The 24,086-nt window shown below is 43.0% G+C and overlaps 2 protein-coding genes across 3 annotated transcripts in view; one reads left to right on the top strand and one right to left on the bottom strand.

The window, feature by feature from the left end:
• LOC134401301 (histidine--tRNA ligase, cytoplasmic-like) overlaps positions 1–24,086 on the bottom strand; it is a 380,518-nt gene that overhangs the window by 6,468 nt on the left and 349,964 nt on the right. The window contains exons 1-8 of one of the 2 annotated variants that reach the window (XM_063130110.1): positions 17,630–17,764; positions 15,662–15,879; positions 12,948–13,025; positions 12,419–12,538; positions 5,010–5,105; positions 2,984–3,109; positions 2,619–2,726; positions 102–200 (exon numbers count right to left, since the gene is read on the bottom strand). In XM_063130110.1, the coding sequence (XP_062986180.1) occupies positions 102–200; positions 2,619–2,726; positions 2,984–3,109; positions 5,010–5,105; positions 12,419–12,538; positions 12,948–13,025; positions 15,662–15,766 (732 nt within the window). In that variant the 5' untranslated portion in view covers positions 15,767–15,879; positions 17,630–17,764. Of the gene's footprint in view, positions 1–101; positions 201–2,618; positions 2,727–2,983; positions 3,110–5,009; positions 5,106–12,418; positions 12,539–12,947; positions 13,026–15,661; positions 15,880–17,629; positions 17,765–24,086 lie in introns of those variants that run through there. The other variant, XM_063130111.1, reaches the window with a different exon arrangement.
• Positions 19,702–24,086, top strand: part of ZMAT2 (zinc finger matrin-type 2) — a 37,003-nt gene continuing 32,618 nt past the window's right edge. The window contains exon 1 of the mRNA XM_063129699.1: positions 19,702–19,770. Within this exon, the coding sequence (XP_062985769.1) occupies positions 19,753–19,770 (18 nt within the window). The 5' untranslated portion in view covers positions 19,702–19,752. The remainder of the gene's footprint in view (positions 19,771–24,086) is intronic.

Here is a 24,086-nt window from a genome sequence, read left to right as displayed (position 1 = left end):
CAAGCTGGTGGGCTGAAAGTTCCCCATGCCTGCTCTATGAGATCATGCTAAGATACATTCCAAGTTACCCAGATTGGACTGAAGGTTCTTTAACTGTTTACCTTGTCCAGTTTGTCAAGCGTGGAGCAAGCGTTTTCAAACTTTGTTTCAGGAACACCACACACTGTAAAGATCCCGTTCAAAATACGCCTGTCATTGATCTGGGGAAAAAGAGGAAAAATCGAGTAGAGGGTCCAAAATAAAAGCATTCACTTCAACATTCATTCCAGTTCTATTTTTCACAGGCAGGAAAAAGGTGGCAGAGCCTTTTTTGGGGAAAGCCGACAGGAGCTGGGAAGCATCCAGTTCAGGTTAAATCAACTAAAGGTGATGAATATGAAAATATTTTTGCTTATCCAAATGTAGAAGGGGATCAAATAGGTCGTGAGTATATGATAGAACATGATAGCCAATCAAAGAGGCCTAAGTGCCACAGTAAAAACGCACATGCCAGAGACATCTGGAGAGGGACACCACATACAGGTGTTTCTATGCAAATGCTAGATGCCTCCGAGCCAAAATGGGAGAATTGGAGCGCTTAGTCTTAAAGGAGAACCTAGGCATAGAGTACATTACAGAAACATGATGGAACAGAGAGAACCAGTAGGATATGGTCATCTCTGATATAAACTCTACAAGAAGGACAGAGAAGGGCAAAAACACATAACAGAAGCTCAACTAAAATATATACCACAGGTTAAGAAAGGTAACCCCGAGTCCAAGAGGTGACCGGCATATCTAGCCGTGTCAAGGAAGTTATTATAGAAAAGAGGGCTCCCTTCAGAAAATTGAAATCTTGCTCAAGTGAGGAAAATAAAAGGGAGCACAAGCTTGCACAAAGGCAATGCAAGCAGACAATAAGAGATGCAAAAAAGCATTTTGAAGAGCATGTCTCTAACAACATTGAGGCTAACAATAAAGAATTCTTTAAATATATCAGAAGCAGGAAAGCAGCGAGGGAAGCAGTTGGACCGGAGGACAGAGATTGCAGAGAAGCTGAATTAATTCTTTGCATCAGTGTTCACTGCAGAGGATACAGGACAGATGCCTGTGTATGAACTGATATTTTCAGGAAGGGAGTCAGAGGAACTGAGGCAAACAGTGGTGACAAAAGATGAAGTTCTTAACCTTATAGACAAACTGAAAGCAAACAAACCACCAGGCCCCTGATTGTATCCGTCCTAGAGTTCTCAAAGAACTCAAAAATGAAATTGCTGATCTTCTAATCAAAATATGCAACATGTCCCTAAGTGCAGAATTTGTACCAGAGGACTGGAAGACTGTCAATGTAACACCAATTTTTAAAAAGGGATCCAGGGGGACTCCAGGAAATTACAGGCCAGTTAGTTTAACATCTGTTCCAAGTAAATTAGTTGAAAGCATTATTAAAGACAAAGGACAAGTCCTACTGAAAAATAATCAACACAGCTTCCTCAAAGGGAAGTCCTGTGTCATCTAATCTTTTAGAGTTCTTTGAGAATATCAATAAGCAATATAATAATATCAATAGACAGGGGTAATGTGCTGGGCATTGTTTACTTGGACTTCCAAAAGACTTTTGATAAAGTCTCTTGCCAAAGTCTCCTGAGCAAACTTAGTAGTCATGGAATAAGAGGAGAGGTCCGCCTATAGATCAGTAACTGGCTAAAGAACAGAAAGCAGAGAGTAGGAATAAATGCACAATTCTCCCGATGGAGGGAAGTAAATAGTGGAGTCCCACAGGGATCGGTATTGGAACCAATTCTTTTTAACTTGTTCATAAATGATCTGGAATTAGGAGTGAGCAGTGAAGAGGCCACGTTTGCTGACAACACCAAATTATTTAATGAGGGTAAAACAAAAAGGGATTGTGAGGAGCTTGTAAAGGACCTCTCCAACCTGGGAGAGTAGGCATCAAAATGGCAGATGTGGTTCAATGTAAGCAAGTGTAAAGTGATGCATGTTGGGGCAAAAAAACCAAACTTCAAGTATAATCTGATGGGATCTGAGCTGGCGGTGACTGAACAAGAAAGAGATCTTGGGGTTGTGGTGGACAGATCGATGAAAATGTCAACCAGGACACAGCTGCTGCAAAGAAGGCAAACTCCATGTTATGTATCATTAGAAAAGGAATTGAGAATAAAACTGCCAGTATTATACTGCTTTTAAAAAAATCTATGGGACGACCACACTTCGAATACTGTGTACAGTTCTGGTCACCACACCTAAAAAAGATATTATAGAGCTGGAAAAAGTGCAGAAAAGGGCAACTAAAATGATCAGGGGAGTGAAGAATCTCTCCTAAGAGGGAAGGTTACAACAGTTGGGATTCTTCAGCATTGAAAAAAGGAGATTGAGGGGAGACATGATAGCGGTGTACAAAATTATGCATGGTATGGAGAATGTGGATAGGGAGACATTTTTCTCTCTCTCCCATAATACTAGAACCTGGGGTCATCCCATGAAGCTGATTGGTGGAAGATTCAGGACAGACAAAAGGAAGTACAAACAAACAAACAAACAAACAAACAAACAGGGGGACAGGCACTTGCCCTCGTGTACTTCCCCAAAGTGGCTTCCCCAAAGGAAATGTTAATTACTTTGATAAGGAAATCTCCAAACTGCAGGGCACTTAGAATCTCATGCATGACCTTCAGACACTCTGCATCAGGAATCATAGGATCATATTGGCCAGCAATGTCGAAATCCTGAAGCACAGAAGGCAGCCATCAAAATCCCAAAAGCACAACCTAGGTGGAGTAATTGTAACAGTGGAAATAATCAACAAACAATTTCATTGTCCTGAAGTGTGAAGGGAGGCAAAACCTGTACGATCCAAGAGTACCCTGCTTCCTTGCATTTCAAACAGACCTCTCTGCCTAAGAGTCTACGGGATAAGACTAGTACAGCACTCTTGCTCTCTCTCTCTCCTCTCACAGGAGAGTAGCAGTCTGCAAATACTCACACACTGGCAGAACTCTCTGCAGCGTCCCCTTGTCATGACGGGACTGTCACGCCTGTAGACTTTGCCAATGTGGTAACGCTTAAAATTGGTAATTTTATTCATAGCCAGATAACGAGCAAAGGGCACCTGGAAACTCTTTGTTAAGAAAAATCATCTGTAGCTCAGAAAGTGATGACAATCCTCTTTTCTCCGTGTTCTGAAGGCTGCTATTTTGACAATTCTATTATGTCCGCTGTTTCCTACAAAGATCAGTGGGATAAAAATAGAAAAGTTCTAGAGAAAGAGACCTGGTTCACATGTCATGCTAAGCCATGGTGGGTTATTGTGGGTGGTTGCAGGGTGGCTTAGCATGATGTCCAAACCCAGAGCAGTTTTTCTGTTGTGGCTTGTAACAGAGTTGTTTATAGTGGGTTGCTGTGTCATCCAAACCAAGCAGGGTGGTTTTATCATGGGTTATCGGTAATGGCTGCAAAGCTGCCAGCAAGAACAGCAAAAATAACCTGCCTCTCCTCATGGTCTTGCTTGTGCCGCTGCCATTCTCCCTCATGCCTTTGCAGCACCCTCCAGCTGGAGATGGATTTTAAAAACGTTTTCATAGAAATCTTGAAGAAAGGACGCCTGAGTGTCCCGAATGTGACTGCAATTAAAATTAAAAACAAACCAACCCTCCCACACAAACGCGCAGGAGTGAATGTCCACTGCTAGGATTTTTTTGTCATTTCCCCCTCCATTTTATTGTTCTGCTTTGAAATTTGCACAATTTTATCCTCTGGACATGCTTATCCCCTCTGCTCTGCCTTGAAATTTGCATATGTTTAGTGATCCCACACAATGCACTGTAACCCTCAGGTATATCTGACAGCTGGCAAGGGAGACCAGGGGAGGGAAACAACAGTCTTTGGAGAGTGGGAGCCAAAGCTGGCTGGCTGCTGGAGGAGAGAAGAAGCTTTAGGGGCAGGTGTTATTGGTAGAACCTGAAGCAGACTTTTTTTAAAAACAAAACAAAACAGTGTTAGCTAGCTGATGTAATTGACAAGGACATTGACAAGAAGGGAATCATAGAATAGCAGAGTTGGAAGGGGCCTACAAGGGGCCTTCCTGCTCAATGCAGGAATCCACCCTAAAGCAGCCCTGACAGATGCTTGTCCAGCTGCCTCTTGAAGGCCTCTACTGTGGGAGAGCCCACAACCTCCCTAGGTCACTGGTTCCATTGTCGTACTGCTCTAACAGTCAGGAAGTGACTGTTAGAGCAATACGACCAAGCTGGGCTCAATAGCAAACAGGTAGTCTTGTGGTCCTGCACACTTGCACAAGACCCCTAAAATATTTTTAATTAAAGTTTGCAAATGCGTCCCCATGTTCATAAGGGCTCAGAAATTTAAATCCCTTTGGGAATCTGATGTGGGAGAAGGTGGAGGAATTTCCCTCCTGCAGGCAACCCCAGTGGACCAATTGCAGAAAGGGTGTTGACTCACGGAGACATGGATTTCTGCTGCAAAGGTCCCTGCTGGCAGTGGCCTGGAGGACTAAGAGGGAATGAGGGAGAACAAGCCAGGAGTTGCAGTAGAGGTTGGAAGGTGGGTATGAACCCAGGTTCAGATAATACACCAAACCACGCTGCAGTGCAGGTAATTATGTAAATGGCCGGTGCACATGATGGCTTCTTTTTGTACTGTGATCGCCTGAACATGCCCAGAGTTTCTTCCTCATCTCTGAAAAACAGAAGCTCCAGCCTTTGCACTTCTTATTTATTGATTACAAAATGTATGAATTGTCCTTCTATGTGCCCAGGATGATGTTTAGAGGATAACAGTAACATGCATGAAAACAAGAAAACAAAAACAGAGCTCCTTTTAAAAAAAACATCAGCAGCAAACTGAAATACTAAATATTTCAATAGGACCTCAGTTCTCCAGGAAAGAGTGCAGCCAGCATAGTCTAATTCCTTAGTTCTGCCTAAGACAGAGTTGCCAAACCCTCTGTAACAGAAGGGTTTTCCTATGAGAGAGGACTTCTGGTAGGATACAGTCAAGTCATAGCGAAGAGACAGCAGCTCTCCTCCCTGATAGGTCAGGTCATAGACCAGCTTTGACTCCTCCCCAAAGTTCTCCATCAAGAGTTCCTTGAAGAAAAAAACAAGAAATGCAGTACATTTTGCATATATAGTTATGGTTAACATTGTGTGATAATGGATTTTAAAATGTCTGATATTTCCTTCTGAGCACGTTATTCTTACTTAGACTGACATAAAATGACCTAGCCTCAATAATTTAGGTTTTAGTCACATCCAGACTAGATTACTGTAATATACATTGAACCGGGAAGCCTTTAAAGAGTTCTCAAAACACAGAATACAGCCACCAGATCATTGCCTGAGATGGGCCGAAGAGGACACATGCCAATTTGGAAGCAACCGCACTAGATCTCAGTAGGTCTTCAGGCCCAATTTGAAGCGCTGACCTTTAAAGCTCTAAATGGGCTGGGCTGCCGGGGTACCTAAAGGATCGCCTCCTCCCAAAGGCACCTATCCTACTTAGGGTTGGACTTGATGGCCTTGTAGGCCCCTTCCAACTCTACTATTCTATGATTCTATGATTCTAAGGGAACCATGTGGCTATTTTAGAAGCCTAGACCATAAGAGTGGGCTACCCTTTCCAACATATTTTAGGGGGATAAAGAAGAGAACCAGGAACTACGTACTTCTGCTAAAGAAAGTAGGAAGAAACCTACAAGTAGCTGAAATAAATAGCTTAGCAAGCTGCTGCTTCTTCTTGCTTTTAAAGCCTGTCATGATCTGGCTCCTCTCTACCTTTCGTCCCTTATTTCACTCCATCACCCTGCTCGTGCCCTCCGCTCCAGTAACACCATGTCTCTCACCTGCCCAAGAGTTTCCACATCTCTCGCTCGTCTTCGCCCGTTCTCGCTCGCTGCCCCCTAGGCCTGGAATTCTCTTCCAGTGCATTTGTGGACCACGACGTCAATTTCTGTTTTTAAATCTTGCTTGAAAACATTTCTTTTCTTGAAAGCTTTTTAACCGTAGCGTGGTCATATTACTAGTCTATATATTTAGTTTTAATGTCCCCTACCCCTATTGGTTTTTCCCCTCCCTCCCCTGTCTGTGATTTTAGATTGTAAGCCATATGGCAGATTGTCTTGTTTTGTTTTATTCTGTACAGCGCCATGAAAATTGATGGCGCTTCATAAATATTAATAATAATAATAATTAGCATCTCCAGTTCAGTGAAGATGCACACGTGCTTTGATTTTACAGAATGGAAGGTCACATCCCACTTCCCCCATTATGACTTAACTAAACCACAAAATAATAGTATATGAAAGCTGGAGGGGAAGAGTTTACAATCATACAGTGCATATAGTTTCTTATAAATCATAGAATCATAGAATAGCAGAGTTGGAAGGGGCCTACAAGGCCATCGAGTCCAACCCCCTGCTCAATGCAGGAACCCACCCTAAATCATCCCTGACAGATGGTTGTCCAGCTGCCTCTTGAAGGCCTCTAGTGTGGGAGAGCCCACAACCTCCCTAAGTAACTGATTTCATTGTCATACTGCTCTAACAGTCAGGAAGTTTTTTCTGATGTCCAGCTGGAATCTGGCTTCCTTTAACTTGAGCCCGTTATTCCGTGTCCTGCACTCTGGGAGGATCGAGAAGAGATCCTGGCCCTCCTCTGCGGGACAACTTTTTAAGTATTTGAAGCGTGCTATCATGTCTAACCTCAATCTTCTCTTCCCTAGGCTAAACATGCCCAGTTCTTTCAGTCTCTCTTCATAGGGCTTTGTTTTAGACCCCTGATCATCCTGGTTGCCCTCTTCTGAACACGCTCCAGCTTGTCTGCGTCCTTCTTTAATTGTGGAGCCCAGAACTGGATGCAATACTCTAGATGAGGCGTAACCAGGGCCCAATAGAGAGGAACCAGTACCTCACATGATTTGGAAGCTATACTTCTATTAATGCAGCCCAAAATAGGATTTGCCTTTCTTGCAGCCATATTGCACTGTTGGCTCCTATTGAGCTTGGGATCTACAACAATTCCAAGATCCTTCTCGTTTGCAGTATTGCTGAACCAAGTGTCCCCCATCTTGTAACTGTGCCTTTGGTTTCTATTTCCTAAATGTAGAACTTGGCATTTATCCCTATTAAATTTCATTCTGTTGTTTTCAGCCCAGCACTCCAGCCTATCAAGATCACTTTGAAGTTTGTTTCTGTCTTCCAGGGTATTAGCTATCCCACCCAATTTGGTGTCATCTGCAAATTTGATCAGCGTTCCCTGCACCTCCTCGTCTAAATCATTAATAAAAATGTTGAAGAGCACTGGGCCCAGGACTGAGCCCTGTGGTACCCCACTCGTTGCCTCTCCCCAGTTTGAGAAGGTTCCATTGATAAGTACTCTTAGAGTCCGATTCTGTAGCCAACTGTGAATCCACCTAATAGTTGTTCCATCTAGCCCACTTTTAGCTAGTTTGTTAATCAGAATGTCATGTGGTACTTTGTCAAAAGCTTTGCTGAAGTCAAGATATATGACGTCCACAGCGTTCCCACGGTCCACAAGGGAGGTTACCTTATCAAAAAATGAGATCAAATTTGTCTGACAGGACTTGTTCTTGACAAATCCATGTTGGCTTCTAGTGATCACCGCATTGATTTCAAGGTGTTTACAGATTGACTTCTTTATAATCTGCTCCAGAATTTTCCCAGGGATGGATTTCGGACTGACTGGTCTGTAGTTCCCAGGTTCCTCCTTTTTGCCCTTTTTGAAGATAGGGACAACGTTAGCCCTCCTCCAGTCGTCCGGCACCTCACCCGTCTTCCATGATTTTGCAAAGATAATAGACAAAGGTTCTGAGAGTTCTTCTGCTAGCTCCTTCATTACTCTAGGATGCAGTTCATCGGGCCCTGGAGATTTAAACTCATTCAAGGAAATTAGGTGTTCTTTGACCATTTGTTTATCAATCTCAAACTGCAATCCTGCCCCCTCAACTTCTGCTTCACTTTTTCCAGGGGGGTCATAGACCCGCTTTTGGGAGAAGACCGAGGCAAAGTAGGAATTGAGCACTTCAGCCTTTTCTTTGTCATCTGTTATCAATTTGCCATCCTCATTAAGCAGTTGAACCACCATTTCTTTCCTCTGTCTTTTACTACTCACGTATCTGAAGAAAGCCTTTTTATTGCTTTTAGCATCCCTCGCTAATCTCAGCTCATTCACAGCTTTAGCCTTCCTGACGCCGTTTCGGCACTTCTGCGCCACTTGTCTGTACTCTTCTTTTGTAGCCTGGCCTTCCTTCCACTTCCTATATGTATCCCTTTTTGTTTTCAGGTCATCTCTAAGCTTTTTGTGGAGCCACATTGGTTTCCTCTGTTGTCTTCTATCTTTTCTCCTTGTTGGAATTGTTTGCAATTGTGCCTTTAAAATTTCCTTTTTTAAATACTCCCGCCCATCCTGCACTCCTTTTCTCATTAGGCTCCCTTGCCACGGGACCTTACTTATTATAGTTCTGAGTTTATTTAAATCAACTTTCCTAAAATCCAGAGTACGTGTATGCCTACACTCAACTTTTGTCTCCTTCATAATCAAGAATTCAAGTATGACATGGTCACTTTCCCCCAGAGTTCCCGTAACTGCCACTTTATCCACTAAGTCATCCCTATTGGTCAATAACAAGTCAAGGATTGCCGATCCTCTAGTTCCTTCCTCCACTTTCTGTAGGAGAAAGTTATCACCCATACATGTCAGGAATTTCTTGGAAGGGCCGCTTTTGGCAGTAATGGTCTCCCAACAGATATCAGGGTAATTGAAGTCCCCCATGATACCACATCACACTTCCTTGAAACACTGGCAATTTGTTTCTCAAAAGTTTCGTCCTCGTCTTCTCCTTGATTGGGTGGTCGGTAGTAGACTCCGATTATCATATTCTTTTTATTCCTAGCCCCATTTATTTTAATCCAGACGCTCTCGACGGGGCTCCCAGTCTCATCCGCCTGTATTTCTGTGCAGGGATAGGTATTTTTAACATATAGTGCAACTCCACCTCCCTTTCTGTTTCTTCTGTTCTTTTTGAACAAGTTATATCCTTCAATTGCTATATTCCAGTCATGGGAGCCATCCCACCAAGTTTCAGTTATACCTATCAAGTCGTATTTGCCTTCATGTAATAAGAGTTCAAGTTCGTTCTGTTTGTTTCCCATACTCTGGGCATTAGTATACAGACATCGAAGACCATGTGTTTTATAGTCTGGCTTTGTTCCTACATTGTTGCAGACGCTATTTTGGGGCACTATTGGAGCTGTTCTATGTACTGTGGTGCCTTGGCCTTCATCCCTTGTTGCCTCGAGGTTTACGTCTCCCGCCCCCGTAAGATGCAGTTTAAAGCCCTCCTGATCAAGTTCTTCATGCTGTGGCCAAACACATTCTTTCCAGCCCTTGTGCAACCCATTCCTTGCCAGCAGTCCATGTTCCAAATAGCGTAGCCCGTGGTCCCAGAATCCAAAACTCTCACGTTGGCACCACCTTCGTAGCCAGTCGTTCATCCGGAGTATTTTTCTTTCCCTTTCTAATCCTCTTCCAAGAACCGGGAGGATGGATGAGAAAACTACCTGGGCCCCAAAGTTCTTCAGTTTCCTTCCCAGAGCTTCATAGTCTGAAATGATTTCTTCGTAGCTCTGCTTGGTGACATCATTTGTTCCCACATGAAAGAGAAGAAAGGGGTATGTGTCCATGGACTTTATGAATTTCAGTAACCCTTCAGTCACATCTCTAATCTGTGCTCCAGGGAGACAGCACACCTGGCGAGTCCATGGGTCTTCACGACATACTTGGGTTTCAATCCCACGCAGCAGGGAGTCTCCCACAACGACTACTCTTCTCTTCTTTTTGGTTGACCTACCTTCTGCCTCTTGTTCATTGTTGCACGGTGTCTCCTGTACTTCTTCCTCTGCAAACTGTCCTTCAGACTCATCCTCCAGAAGCTGAAAGCGGTTGCTTAACTCTAATGGTTCCACCGGTGCAGAATGCCTTCTAGTTCTTCTGCTCCTAACTGTCACTCTTTTCCAGGGAGTTTCCTCTTCATTGGCTTTCCTCCCCTCAGCATACTCCACTTCTGCTTCAGCTGGCTGTTGTTCTTCAATCTCATGTGCTTCTTGTTGCTGTTGCAGTTCCACCATTCGGTCTAAGAACTCCTCGACTTCTCTTATTCCTTGGAGGGTAAATACTCGCTGCTCAAGTCCTCTCACTTTTTCTTCCAAAAGTGCCACCAGCTTGCATTTGTTGCATTTGTTGCATTTGTATGCACGAACATTGCATACCCTTTGCAGGTCACCACCTCTGGGGGCTCCTTTCCATCCATATTGTCTATTTCTGCTTTGTTTTTTCCTTTCTGATTATAGTGGAATTGCCTTTACTTTGTCCTGTCCTCTCTGAAGGTACACAACTATATGAGTAGGTCTTAAGGGAAAATAAGGTTTTTTGGGGTTTTTTTGGTTTTTTTTTTTGGTTTTGTGGGTGGTTGGGTTTCTCTTTACGTTTTTCTTTGTTTCCCCCCCCCCTCTTTTTTTCTTAGAGGCCTCCCCCTTGGCCTCTCCTGCCGAACTCCCCCTGTCAAACTCCTGTTTGCTCTTCCTGTTAGCTCACTCTCTGGGAACTGGCTTACTTTTGTATCTTCTACTTGAGCTGGGCCAGCTGCTCTTCCCTGCTTCTGCTCAGCTCCAAGTCAGGAAACAGACTTGGATGCATTGCCTCATACTAGCGAATGCTGTAAATATTTGAACTGGTTCTGAAAACCTTCTGCTTAATGGGAAAGGACAATTCAGCAGGAAATGCCCACTTCCACATTGAGGCTCAATTTGTTTAGTCAGCCAGGGCAGAGAATCATGGCTAAAGTGTCCCTCATTCTTTCACCATCCCTGCACCTCTAAGACGCATGGGAGAGATCTACAATGCACTTAGGAAAGAAAGAAAAGATAGTGGCAATACATTAGTTTGTACGACACACAGGAACATATGTGCAGAACTAGTAAACTCTGCACTGTGTTTCAGTGGTTCCAGTCCTATCTCTCTGGGAGATTCCAGATAGTGATGCTTGGGGATAGCTGCTCCTCAAAGGAGCTGTTGTATGGCGTACCACAAGGTGCCATCCTAACATCTACATGAAATCTCTGGGAAAGATAATCTGGAGGTGTGTGTGTGGGTGCTATCAGTATGCCAATAACACCCAAATATATTTCTCTATGCCTTTGACAACAGTGTCAGCTAAAGATAGTGTGTCTCCGCTAAATGAATAATTGGAGGCGGTAGTGGTCTGGATGAGGAAAAAAACTGAAGCTGAATTATTATTATTATTATTATTATTATTATTATTATTATTATTATTATTATTTATATAGCACCATCACAGAGGTGCTTACTGTCAAAGACCCCAACCTGGATTTGGAGGTGTGTCAACCAGTTCTGGATGAGATTACACTCCCTCTGAAAGACTGCGTTCACAGCTTGGGGGTGCTCCTGGATCCGCTGCTCCAAATGACAGCTCAGACAGATGCGATGGCCAGGAGTGCCTACTATCAGCTTTGGCTGATATGCCAGCTGCACCATTTCCTAGAGTGGGAAGACCTAAAGATGGTAGTGCACATGCTGGTAACCTCAAGGCACGACTTCTGCAATGCGCTGTACATAGGGCTTCCTTTGTGTCTAGTCCAGAAACTTCAACTAGTTCAAAATATGGCAGCCAGGTTGGTCACCTAGGGGTGACCATATAACACCAATTTGAAAATCACTTCACTGGCTGCCAATTAGTTTCCAGGTGGTTATTACCTTTAAAGCCCTACATGGTTTGGGTCCAGGTTACCTGCAGGATTGCCTTCTTCTGTACAATTTGCCCCGCACACTCAGGTCCTCTGGGAAGAATTACCATTACCCAGAGGACCTTCTCTTCTGCGGCTCCCAGACTGTGGAATGGCCTGCCAGAAGAGATTTGCCAACTCAATAGTCTTTCTGAATATAAAAAAGCAATAAAGACTGATCTCTTCTGGCAGGCCTACCCAGTCAAATTTTAAGATGTCTGGCTGTTATTTTAATAATGTATTAGCTTTATATGTTTTTAATCAGTTTTATGTATTTTATAGTATTTTTGTATTTGATGTTGTTCCCTGCCTCAATCCAGAGGGAGAGGTAGGTAAGAAATAAATATATTATATTATTATTATTATTAGCAACTAAGTGGAACTGAGATCAGTAATGTCAACACTTCAAAAGTTTGATTCCTTCTTTAGCTCAAATCTCAGTCCTTCACACAGTTAAGTAAGTCAATAGAATTAAGCAGCCTGTGCGCAGAATTGCAGCGCAGCATTCAGTTGAAAGTGATTATATGTGAAAGGATCTTGTCAGAGATAAAGGCCAGTAAGGTAGCACTGACTTGTCCTCACCTTCCGCTCAAACACAGGAGTGTCTATTGTCACAGCTCCGTGACGCTTGAAGCAGCTGATTATGGTGCTGAAGATTTTTTCACGGATGCCCATCTGCTTTGGGCTGAAATCCCTGGTGCCCTAAGAGTCCATGAAGAGGAAAAAGTGAGGGTTTAGAAAAGGCTTTTTTTTTAAAAAAAAAATGTGCTTGCTAATAACTACACAGCTGAAACAGTAACCACAGCCAAGAACTGAAGGGCTTCCAGATGCTTCAATTGTTTAATATTAAGTATTTGGATCTATGCCAAAAAGCTAACAGGAATCGAATACAGTTGAAAATAACAGAAAGTGATTGAAAGAGGGCGCAAAATTGAAAAAGCACCACATTAAGCTTATTGGGGGGTTGGGTGGGGGTGAACACTGTGTGGGAACCACAGAATCATCTGGAAGGATGACAAGAGTAGCTTGTCTCAAGCACTGCTTGAAAGTGACTCTAGAACAGGAAACAGAATGCAGAAGACCCAGATGGGTGACTGAAGTGGAGAATTACCTTGGGAGTTTTGAGAAGTAGGCTTCCTGCAGCAGCTCCCAGCTGCGGTGATGAGTGATTTGCCACATCTTCAGTCACCTGGGAAACGGTAAAGCAGTTTTGATAGAGGACAACACTAAACTCCTTGTGACTGCCACAGAATGCTTTAAAAGCTTGGTTAGAGGGCAAAGGATTCAGATTGTTTGTATAACACTTGTACATTGTTGTGCTATAGAAATGCAATTAAAACCACCCTAGTTTTTAAATGAGAAGTAGGAAGCATTCAAAGCTAAGTCACCATTGTGCCTAAAGATAGTGGGGAGTATTCAGTACTGGTGCTGTGCTCCTGCTTAATCTGTTGTGCAAGCAGGACCTACTGCTCATACAACAGAAAGCTAGTGGTTCTAAAAGCAACTCCAGAAACAAGTGGAAACGTTTAGGATAGGACAACAGAGCTTCCGTCTGCTAAGTCTGCTGACTTGACCTGTTCTGGAAACAAGTTTTGGTTTGTATTTTTGGTTTGTTTTGGTTTGTATTTACAACCATTTGCTCCCTGTTGTGCTAGCGGTAGGTCCCGCTGGCGCGCAAGCAATCTTGAATACTGTTCAATATCCTGGAGAAGATTTGTTAAAAGATTTGAAAAATCTGCTAGGAGCACTCTTTTCTAAGGGTACCTCATTCCCCATACCATGATTTCCCTTTCCACAGAGCAGGGAACAGGGTGGAGCAGGAGAGCAAGGATCCCAGGAAGACATTCATGCAGAGGCTGCTGGGCCTCCTCCCAAACCATCAAGAAATAAAGAAGAGTAAAGTGCAGTGTGATGGCTGCAACTGCCTGATTTGGGAGAGGCATAGTCTGATTTTTCAGTTCTGTGGGACCCTGTTAGAAAAGAGTGGAAATTACCTGATACACTATGAAAAGGGGGAGATGCCTATAACACCTTGCAGGTTTGCAGGATTGGAATCAAACCTTACACCCAACCTCCTCTACACTGCTGGCTTAGTCACTTTAACGTGTTCCTAGACTGTAAACTTGCAAAGAGCAGAGTAGCAGCTGTTTTTTAATTTTGTAAAATTGATTTTCAACATTAAAATGACAATTTTAACACAACTTCATGGGTAAGTATACCAAGTGGCAGCTGTTTTGACTCCTCTTGTGCTCAGCCGAAACAACCCACGGTGACCACCACAAAGCGAGGTAACCCACAGTGGGTTAAATAATCCACTCTGCAGGATGTGGGTTATCAGAGTTGGTTATTTTAGCCAAATAACCCCTTATGGGTTAAAAAAACCTCCCATCAGACAACACAAAAACCCATGATGGGTTAATTAAGCCATCATAACTTAATTAACCTGGATATTGTGATGTCCGAACCCAGTCACTATGAGTTGCATGGGTGCTTTGTGGATAATAATAGATACTGTTACAGTTTTACTTTGTTTGAGCTATCTACTTACAGTTTAGTAGTCTGGAGCCTTTGGCACTTTGTATAAAAGCACTTCTATACAAAGTGTACACATAGGATTGTTTGGTGGCTGCAATCCAGGTCTCATGCAAACAATAATTATAGTACAGTAATTTTTGAATCCATTTCTTTCTTTTATTGATACAAATATAAATTTAATCAAAATACAAGTAGTAAAGTATTTAAAATGTTGTATTCCTAAGCATCTTTTGTTGTTGCAGAAGAGAGCATTGTTGAGCCCATTTTGCTGACCAACACTTTTCTATAGAGCTGTCTGGAAGTATCACAGGCAAGGAGCTGTGATATTAAAAAAAAAAAAGCTACCGGACCCCTGAATCAGACAATATTGACAGTTTCTAAAATACTACTTCATTGCCAATATGTCAATACTAATTGCTACTTCATAAATCTAAGTTCACAATCTGGACAAAATAACACTTCATGATCAAAACATACATACAAAAGCTTAAGCATACACTTTTCAAGTTAGATTTTAAAAAATCTCTATATCAAGCTATTTGATGTTTAAAACTTTTTTTTTCTCATTAATTGATAAGCAAAAACTTTAAATTTACTCTGTCCCGGAATAATACAGTTCACTATATTTACGTCTTTCACATAATCCTTTTCATCTTTAATTCAGCATTTTCTCTTTGAATATCATCCAGACTATTTTGCTAATTACATTTTGATAACAATTATCTAAAGTTCATTGCAAACTCACTTTGTATCTTCCCATTGGTACCAGTTACCTTATCATTTACTTAATTCTCTGTCTTCCAAATTATCTTTTATGCAGAATGCTGAATTTGCTGGGGTTTGCAGCTCCAAGGCAAAACAGCTTTTGCTTTTTTGGTGGGGGAGGGGGGAGTTACTTTCTTCAGTAAACATTTTGAGTTCATTAAGGACTATGACACCAACCTTCATTGTGACAATACAACAAAGAAAATGTCTAAAATAAATGTTATATTAATACTTTTTACTTTGTTAACATTCCCAGTTAGCTTAAGAGAGATGTCTGTAAATAAACAGGGATCTACAGGGTTGAGGCAATCTCTCCAGAATTCTAAGGACATAGAATCAGACCTGAAGAATCCCTAAAATCTCAACATGTTCAAACAGTGGCAATGTTCCTTTCCACTGCCACACCTGAGCATGGTAAGAAGTCCACAAAACACATCTTGCTATACTAAGGCAAGATGCTTCAAAACCAAGCACTACAAAAATCTTAGAACTGTGAACTGAAGAATTGTGGTAAATAAGACACACCTGTTTTGGGAGATGACTGGAAAAGGCCCGAAAGATGCAAAACTGAACTTGCAGGTGCTGATTCCTGTAGCAACCCTTTGTGAAGAAAGGGGCAATCCAGTGCATGGTGGAGGGTTTAGACAATTAACAGCAGCAGGAATTCCCTATTATGGGTTTATCAGCTCTTCGCAACATCAAATATGAGGAATTCCGTGCATTCTCATCAGCAAAAGACACAGCTGTGATGTGTACAGCATGGAGGGAGGGAGGGAGGGAGGGAGGGAGAGAGAGAGAGAGAGAGAGAGAGAGAGAGAGAGAGAGAGAGAGAGAGATGAATGACCAAGAAATCCCTTTAGTGGGGAAATCATACAGCAGGCAAACACGGAGTTCATTGCGCATGAACTGACACCATGAAGCAATGCCCAGGAGTCTGCATCTGCATCTTTGGATGATGTGCATAGAGTGAACAAATCTGTAGTAAAATTGACCAACAAGCAAATACTTAGTGATAATACATACCATTTATATAGTGTTTTACAGCATGCAGACAATATTATATAGTTAGTTTATTACATTTTTATACCTTTGTTCCTCCATTGAGCTCAGCATATGTGGCTTACATGCCCCGCCCCCGAAATTTTACCTTTCCAACAAACCTTTGAGCTAAGGTCAGGCTGAGAGATAATGACCTGCCCTACTTATGATTGAGTGGGGATTTGAGGTCTAGTCTCCTAGGTCTATGACCACCACTAAACCAGCTCCCACAGTAGTTAAATAACCCTCACTGGATCTACACTACTGCTTTAAAATGGTTTATAACAGTTGTGACAACTGTTGGAGCCCAGGACACAATCCATAGACAGTTTTCAAAACGTCTGAAAGTGTCATATCCTGCTTAGTGTAGATCTGGCCACTATCATCCTTTAAGGTTGGCCGGAACTTGGTAGTTGAGGAATCTGGTAGGTGTCCAAAAGGCAGGCTGTGCAAGTTTTAATTAAAGTTAAGAAGTTGAATCCCCTATATCAGTGATTCCCAATTGGTGGTCCGCGGACCCCAGGGGGTCCATGTAACCCACCCAGGGGGTCCGTGGCACCATTCATATATTCACCATTCATTTCTGGAGTCCACTGACAGCGAATTCCTACCAGAAGTAAAATATACCATCATTGAGCACCTGCGTGATTTAGCGACTAGCTTCAGAGAGTACTTCTCCGCACTTAATCCTGAAAACTCATGGATAAGGAATCCTTTTGAATGTGGTGATGTACAACTAACAACTCTATCTGCGGAAGAGCAAGATGCACTTGTTGACGTGACTTGTGATGGTTCACTGAAAACATTTTTCAAAGAATATAGACTGGACCAATTCTGGGTGACGGTTTTTCCTGATTATAAGAAGTTAGGTGAAAAAGCTTTGAAACATCTAGTTCCTTTTTGTTCCACATATTTTTGTGAACAAACTTTTTCCACATTTTGTTATATGAAGAACAAGCACAGAAATCGGCTTGATATTGATCCAGATTTGAGATTAAAAATTGGAAATATTGAACCGGATGTGGAAGGGATTGCTCGGGACTAAAAGAGGCATGATTTCTCCCATCACATTTAGGTTTAGTAACTTCTAGACATGTCATAATTTGTTCAGTTGTAAACTAGACGTTAGTAAAATTAAATTCGTCTTTATATTCCTAACCAAATCATTGTCATTTTTGCGTGGTAATATCACAAATTTTATGGTCTGTTTTTTAGTATACATAAAATCCTTTGCTTATTAGGGGCTACCCCTTATTTTCTCCAAAAATTGATTTACACAGGTAACTACCAAAGAGGTAACTTTTTTTTTTCAAAAGTAGAGGGTATTAGGCTTGTCATTTGAAAAACAAGGGGTCCGCAGTACTTAGCTAATTGGGAACCACTGCTCTATATCGCTGCTGCGGGACACGGGCGTCGGAAGGTGAAGGAACCGCTGGTTTGCCTAAGGCCACTTACTGGAGTCAGAGCTGCGGAGAAGGAACTTCGGAGCTCGCAATCACACAGCAATGCCCGGGATATCTCCTCCCTCCTCCATCCCGCGGATGGACCTTACAGCGGCCTTATGGAGACGATAGAGAAAGCTCCTCTCCAGCAGAGAAATCTCCGCCTAGAGAGGACGCGGCTTCACCGGGCGAGATCTAAGCCCTCACCGGAAGTGAACGTCCTCGCTCTCCGACTCAAAGACATAAAAATGCAGACTGACAATTCCTTTGACTTCATTCTTCCCAGTTCCGCCGCAACTGAAAGGGATAAAAGTGTTAGCTGCTCATAGGAAACGGAAACATCCGGGCGTTGATCGTCGTTGTGATACTGTCATCTCCCCTCCTTATTAAGAATAAAAGAAGCAAAGACCCCCTTCGAACTCCTGTCTTGGGCCATAGCTAGACCTAAGGTTTCTCCCTGGATCGTCCAGGGGTCAAACCTGTTCATCTGCGTGACACACAGGGGATCCAGGGCTCAGGCAGGGGCGAACCCTGGATGATCCCAGGATAAACCTTAGGTTTAGCTGTGGCCTTGGTTTGTTTGGAAGAAGTAGATTTTTAAACAGTTTAAAAAAAAAATTAATCCATTTCAGGAGGCTCAAAGACGGAGGCTTACAACAATGCTGTGATGTAGAGTCCACTGCTGCACCCTATATTATGATCTCCACATTTCAGTTGGGGAGCTTGATAGACAGCAATTTCCAGTGACTCCCTAATAGGGGGCTGGAAGACCTGTCCCCGACCCCAGGGCCGGTGCCAGACTATTTTGCGCCCTAGGCAAGGTGAGCTACTTACACACACACACACACACACACCCAACAAATGCCAACTTTGATTTTTAAGAACATATGTTTCCTGGAAAAAATAAGAAGCACAAAACTTGAAACTGCTACATTTATTTTAAAGTGCAAGAAATACATCATGCCAATTATAGCAAACAAATTGGAAAGGAACGTCTATGGGTCTAAAATGCATTATTTAATAGGAATACGACCTCCAAATCATCCCCCTCAACTCACACACATGCGCGCGCACACACACACACACTCAGCATCACTCACTCCAAACAAACACCCGCATGAACACATGCATTCACTCAAAGACCCCATGCACCCATACATTCTCTCTCTCTCTCTATTCTGGGCACGTTCTGGAAGTCCGAACGTGGAGCCGCCCCACCCCAGCGTCCCTCGCTTTGTTTCGGCTGGGCAGGCACGGGGCGCCATCTTGCCCGCGCAGGCCAAGCTGAATCCTCGGGCCGGGCTGGCTCACAGCCAACGCGGTGAGTGCTGCACTGTGCCCAGCGCCCATCTTAGCTTGGCGCTCTAGGCGGCCGCCTGAGTGACCTCTGTGGTAGTACCAGCCCTGCCCGACACGCTCTCTTTATGGGTGGTGCCCCAGAGCGTGGCGGGTCCACTGCGGGATCGCAGCCCACGTTGACATCACGACGCAGCAGGCAGCCCGTGGAGCCCTGGCCTCGTTTCGTGAATAGCGCCTGTGTGTCTCAGCGCATGTTGTGGGCTGCCCTGAGAGGACTTGGCCCTGGAAGGCGGGACAAGTCCTACATCTCCCAGCATCCCTTCAGCCCACCACACTGGCTGGGCTATGCTGGGAGTTGTAGGATTTTCTTCCCCCTGTCTAAACATGTGTATGATTGTGTGCCCTAAATAAATGAAATAATAAATAATATAAATGACCCATTTTTAATTTTTTTTTACATAATCGTGTTGAAAACACAGAGTTCAGTGACTGTCTTGCGCAGGACAGATTTCTCTGCTTGCAGGGAAGCTGAGCTGCGACCTCCTCCCTCGCCCCCAGCTCAAAGCACTGTGTGGAGCGCAGGGGGGGAGAGAGAGCTTGTGTTCTGCTGGCTTTGACATGCATGCGGGGCTTCCGCCACCCTTAACAATCCACGGAGAGCTCGCATTACACAGAGAACTGAGGCCGTGCAGCACTCTCTCCTTTCTCTGCCTCTATGGTCGCAGCTCCAGGGATAGACGGGCCCCTCCGGCCTCTATGGTCCTGACCTCCCCGGACGCTTTTCCATCGCTGAGAGGCCGCCGCGTTTTCCGGCTTCCGGGACGCTTCCCAGGCAAGATGGCGTCGGGCAGCGGGGTAGGTGATGGGCTCGCTTTGGAGAGGAGGCGGCGGCGGCGAAGGCGCCTTCTGCTCTGCCTCCCGGGCTGAGGGATCGGAGTGTGTCGGGGAACGGGCGGCAGCTGTTTCAGTGAGAATCCTCCCACGGCAGGGACTCGCCACGTCCTCGGTGGGATGGATGAGGGTCTTGGCCACAGTGGAAGGCGGAGTTTGCCGCGTCCGGACCCGCCGGGCTCTTTAACGTCGAGGTGTGCCGCTCGATCGCATTTATGTTTACTCAGAAATATAACAAAGGGTCTTGTCGCTCCCTGAAGACTGTCAAGTGCATTCTGGCCTTCGCTTTCGCGAACTACAGTCCACTTCAACAGATGCATGGTGTATTCTACACAGTTTGAGGGTGTTTTTTTTAATACAGTGCATATGGGGCAGGGAGGCGGAAGAAAGAGTTGAGAAAAGGGAGGTAAGAAGGAAATTCTCTGCAGAAACTACTGATGATCGCTGAGATCATCACATCAGCAGACACTTGATGTTGACATCACAAACATTCCGGCACTAGGGAAGCGAATCAATCAAAAATTCATTGTCCCAATTCAAGGTTTTATCTTTAGAGGCAGCCCCAATATAATTTTAAATACAAAAATTAAGCTTCTGGTCATACCCATATTTCTTTGATTGTAAGACGCACACTAATTTCAGTACCACCAACAGAAAACACACACCCTAAGACACACCTGCGATTCTAAGACGCACCCCATTTTTAGAGATGTTTATATGGGGGGGAAAGTGTGTCTTAGAATCAAAGAAATAGGGTAGAATTAAACCTGTCTATGAATTATTACTCAGTAATCTCTCACTCAAATCTCCCTTTGAAGTTCCTTTGTTTCACAATAGCCACGTTAAGATCTGTGTTAGAGTGTTCTGGGAGGCTGATATGTTCTCCCACTGTTCTTTGAATAGTTCTATTTCTGATGTCAGATTTATGTCCATTTATTCTTTGCTGTAGGGACAGGACAGTCTGCTCTATGTAGAACGCAAAAGAGTATTGCTGGCAGATATATGTATATATATAACACATTGGAAAATGAGCAAGTGAATGAGCCTGTAATATTGTGGATGACATTGGGCCGGTTCACATGATCAAGTAGCCCACCATGGCTTATCTATTTACACCACAGTGGGCAGGCAGCTACATTGAAGATTCATGGCTTGTCATGTCATATGAACACAGTCAGGTTGGGTTGTTGGCATGGTTAATGAACCACCCGCCACAACCCTAAAACAGCCCATAAGTTCTGGATGGTCTGTTAACTACAAATATTCAAAAGCTGTCCAGCACGTGCTGCAACCCACCTCATGTGAACCCAGTCCTTATTAGGTCCTGTAATAGTGTTTCCAGAGCAGATATGGGGACTGATCTGGTAGCTTGGTTTATTGCAGAGTCCGTAATACTCCATGCAATGGAGTGCTGACCATGAAAGTTTACGCTACAAAAAACTTGTTAGTTTTTAAGATGCCACAAGACTCTGTTGTTGCAATTGACCAAATTGTTGAGAAATTGTTACTCAAAACAATTTTAAAAAACTATTATTCAAAAATAAAGGTTTTAGGATTGCATTTGAAAGTTGAGGTAAATTTTGGATGGGTAGAGTTGTTGGTCAGCTACAGCAAAAACAACGGAGTCCTGTGGTACCTTAAAGGAATTTCCAAGTTTTGTGGTGATTTGAGCTGCAAACATAACACTAAATCACCATATTTTATATTTGTAAAGTTTAAAGTTCATGGTCATCCAGGAGGTAAGTGAAACTTAGGATCAGTCTCATTTCTTCTCAGGTTAGTACCCCTCTGAGCTCCCAGAAAGCCTTGATAATGGTATTTGAGATTCTGTTGTGCACCCTATAGTTTTTGGAGCTGTTTGGCCATGATTACCTTTCACTTCCTGGCAGTCACTCCCCTTCCTGCTTACACTTTGCTTTGCATTTTCTAATTTCTGGCCAAAACCTGGGGCTACTGTGGTAGAATAAGAGTGTGTGCTTATTTGTGTCTTGGTTCTTTAATACAAAGGGATGCACCACTTTAATCATTAGATGGGTTCTAATGATACTGCACTCACAGGGCAGTATCCAATGCTGCTGCTTCACTTGTGTTTGTATAGGTGACCTCTAATGCAACGGCAATAGTGTATGCTGGTGCAATGAGTTCCCCGGAATATGCTATTGGCATTGTGCTAGAGGTCGCTTCCACTAGTACTACATCAGTGGCATAAATGGAGCAGCAGTGTTGAATACTGCCCAAAGCCTGAAATCTATGAGTTTAAGATAGCCTAACTCTGCATAAGATTGAACTGCCAAGTGTGTATGAAATGTGTAATGTGTGTATGTGTAATGTTATTGGTGTGTATGGAGTGTTTTGGAAATTTTGGGCGCATCAAAAACTGATAAACATGTGTTGTGCAGAGTTCCCTTCACCTCTGTTTTTCATTTAAGTTTGTAAATGTTCTTTTTTCAAAAATGTTTTCAGGACTTTGAAATGGCCATTCATATAAATTACTGGCTTCCATTTAAGGGAAATTGCTGCTGTATGAAGTGTGATGATATTCAGAAAAAGTATTTCCACCACAGTTCAAAATTCCTGAAGTTTCTAATGTATTTACAATTTCACATGAGCAAAGACATACCCATTCACTTTGGTACTAGCAAATGTTTTGCTCTGTGTATTGAAAGAGGTTTTTTTATATATATACTGATGCCCCTGCTTTGATTTGTGTGTGTGTGTGTGTGAGAGAGAGAGAGACAGAGTGTGAGAGAGAGACCTAATGGGCACACTGGAGCCACAAGAGCACAGTAGTGTTGTGTTTTTGTAAAAAGTGTTTGCATATTTAAGAATTGCTTATTCAGCATCTTATAAAATGTATGAACAACTGAAAGTACAATAGTTTGAGGAATCTCCTGCTACATGTTTGCAAAGTTTGCACATTTTCATACTGATAGTTTATCATATTGTTATATAAACAGTATCACGTAAATGGGTATCTTAGCGAATGAGGGCATGTTTTTATGCTTTTTATGGTTTTAAATTTTGTATATTTGTTTTTATGTTCCATGTTTTAATCTTTGTAAACTGTCCAGAGAGCTTCGGCTATGGGGCGGTATATAAATGTTAATAATAATAATAATAGTGTAAAATTGGTTAAAGAGGAACTTGTTCAAAAATAATTTGGAGTTAGGAGTGAGCTGTGAATCTGTGGATGACACCAAATTATTCAGGGTGGTAGAATGCCAAATAGACTACAATGAGCTCCAAAACAATTTCTTTAAACTGAGTGGGCAACAAACATGGTTCATTGTAAGTATGTGTAAAGTGATGCATACTGGGATAAAATATCCTAACTTTATATATACTGGTAGTGATTAATCAGGTAAGAGCTTTGGATCATACAATATAAATGTTGACTGTAGGCACTGAAAAAGACAAATACGATGCCAGGATCATTAGGAAAAGGGCTGACAATGAAGCAAATAGTATCATAATGCCTTTTGTGGCCTATTGAGTTGTTGGACTGCAACTCCCATCATCCCTAACCATTGGCTATGCCAGCTAGGACTGATGGGAGTTGCAGTCTAACAACATCTGGGGAGCTACAAGTTGCTCACCCCTGCCTTATCCAAATCTATGGAACACTTGCACAAATCTACAATCAAACTTGAAATATTGTGTACTGTTCTGATCACTCCATCTTACAAACAATATTCTAGAGCTGACAAAAGGTGGAGAAAACACAATATATAATTAATTTATGGAATTCAGTGCCAGTGGAGTAGAATGTCTGATCTTTGCCAACAGAGAACTTACCTGCGGTTGGGAGCAAGAGTATTAGAGGAATCCACATCTATTCATACAGTATCCACATATAGCAAAGGGTTGGGGGGCAAGATATGGGAGACAGTCAGAGCATGTGTTCTCCCTGTTTTGCTGTGCTATGTGGAGCGCTCTGTTCTGGCACCTTTCGTTGTTGGCGTACAGTGTCCGAGTCACCAGATAAGGTACCTGATTGGGCTCAAGAGAGAGAAGTGTTAGGAATGTCCTCAAATTTCTCTGTGCATTCTGAAAACAGCCTGTTTTGTGCAAAGTGCCCTTTCTAACTATGTCCTGTCACAAGAGTTCTCCCTTGTGAATGCTAACTATGCATGACATAGGGACAGAGAGAGAAAGAGACTGACCCATGCTGCACACCTTGTCATTTCAGTGATGGTAATGGTCTCCCTGTGTGGGGGGTTTATAAATGGTGACGGTGCGCTATGATTGGGTGCTGAGTTGCAGCATATCCTATACTCTGT

Source organism: Elgaria multicarinata, chromosome 7 (genome assembly GCF_023053635.1).
Source record: "Elgaria multicarinata webbii isolate HBS135686 ecotype San Diego chromosome 7, rElgMul1.1.pri, whole genome shotgun sequence".
NCBI lineage: Eukaryota > Metazoa > Chordata > Lepidosauria > Squamata > Anguidae > Elgaria > Elgaria multicarinata.
This window is presented reverse-complemented; position numbering and strand designations above follow the sequence as displayed.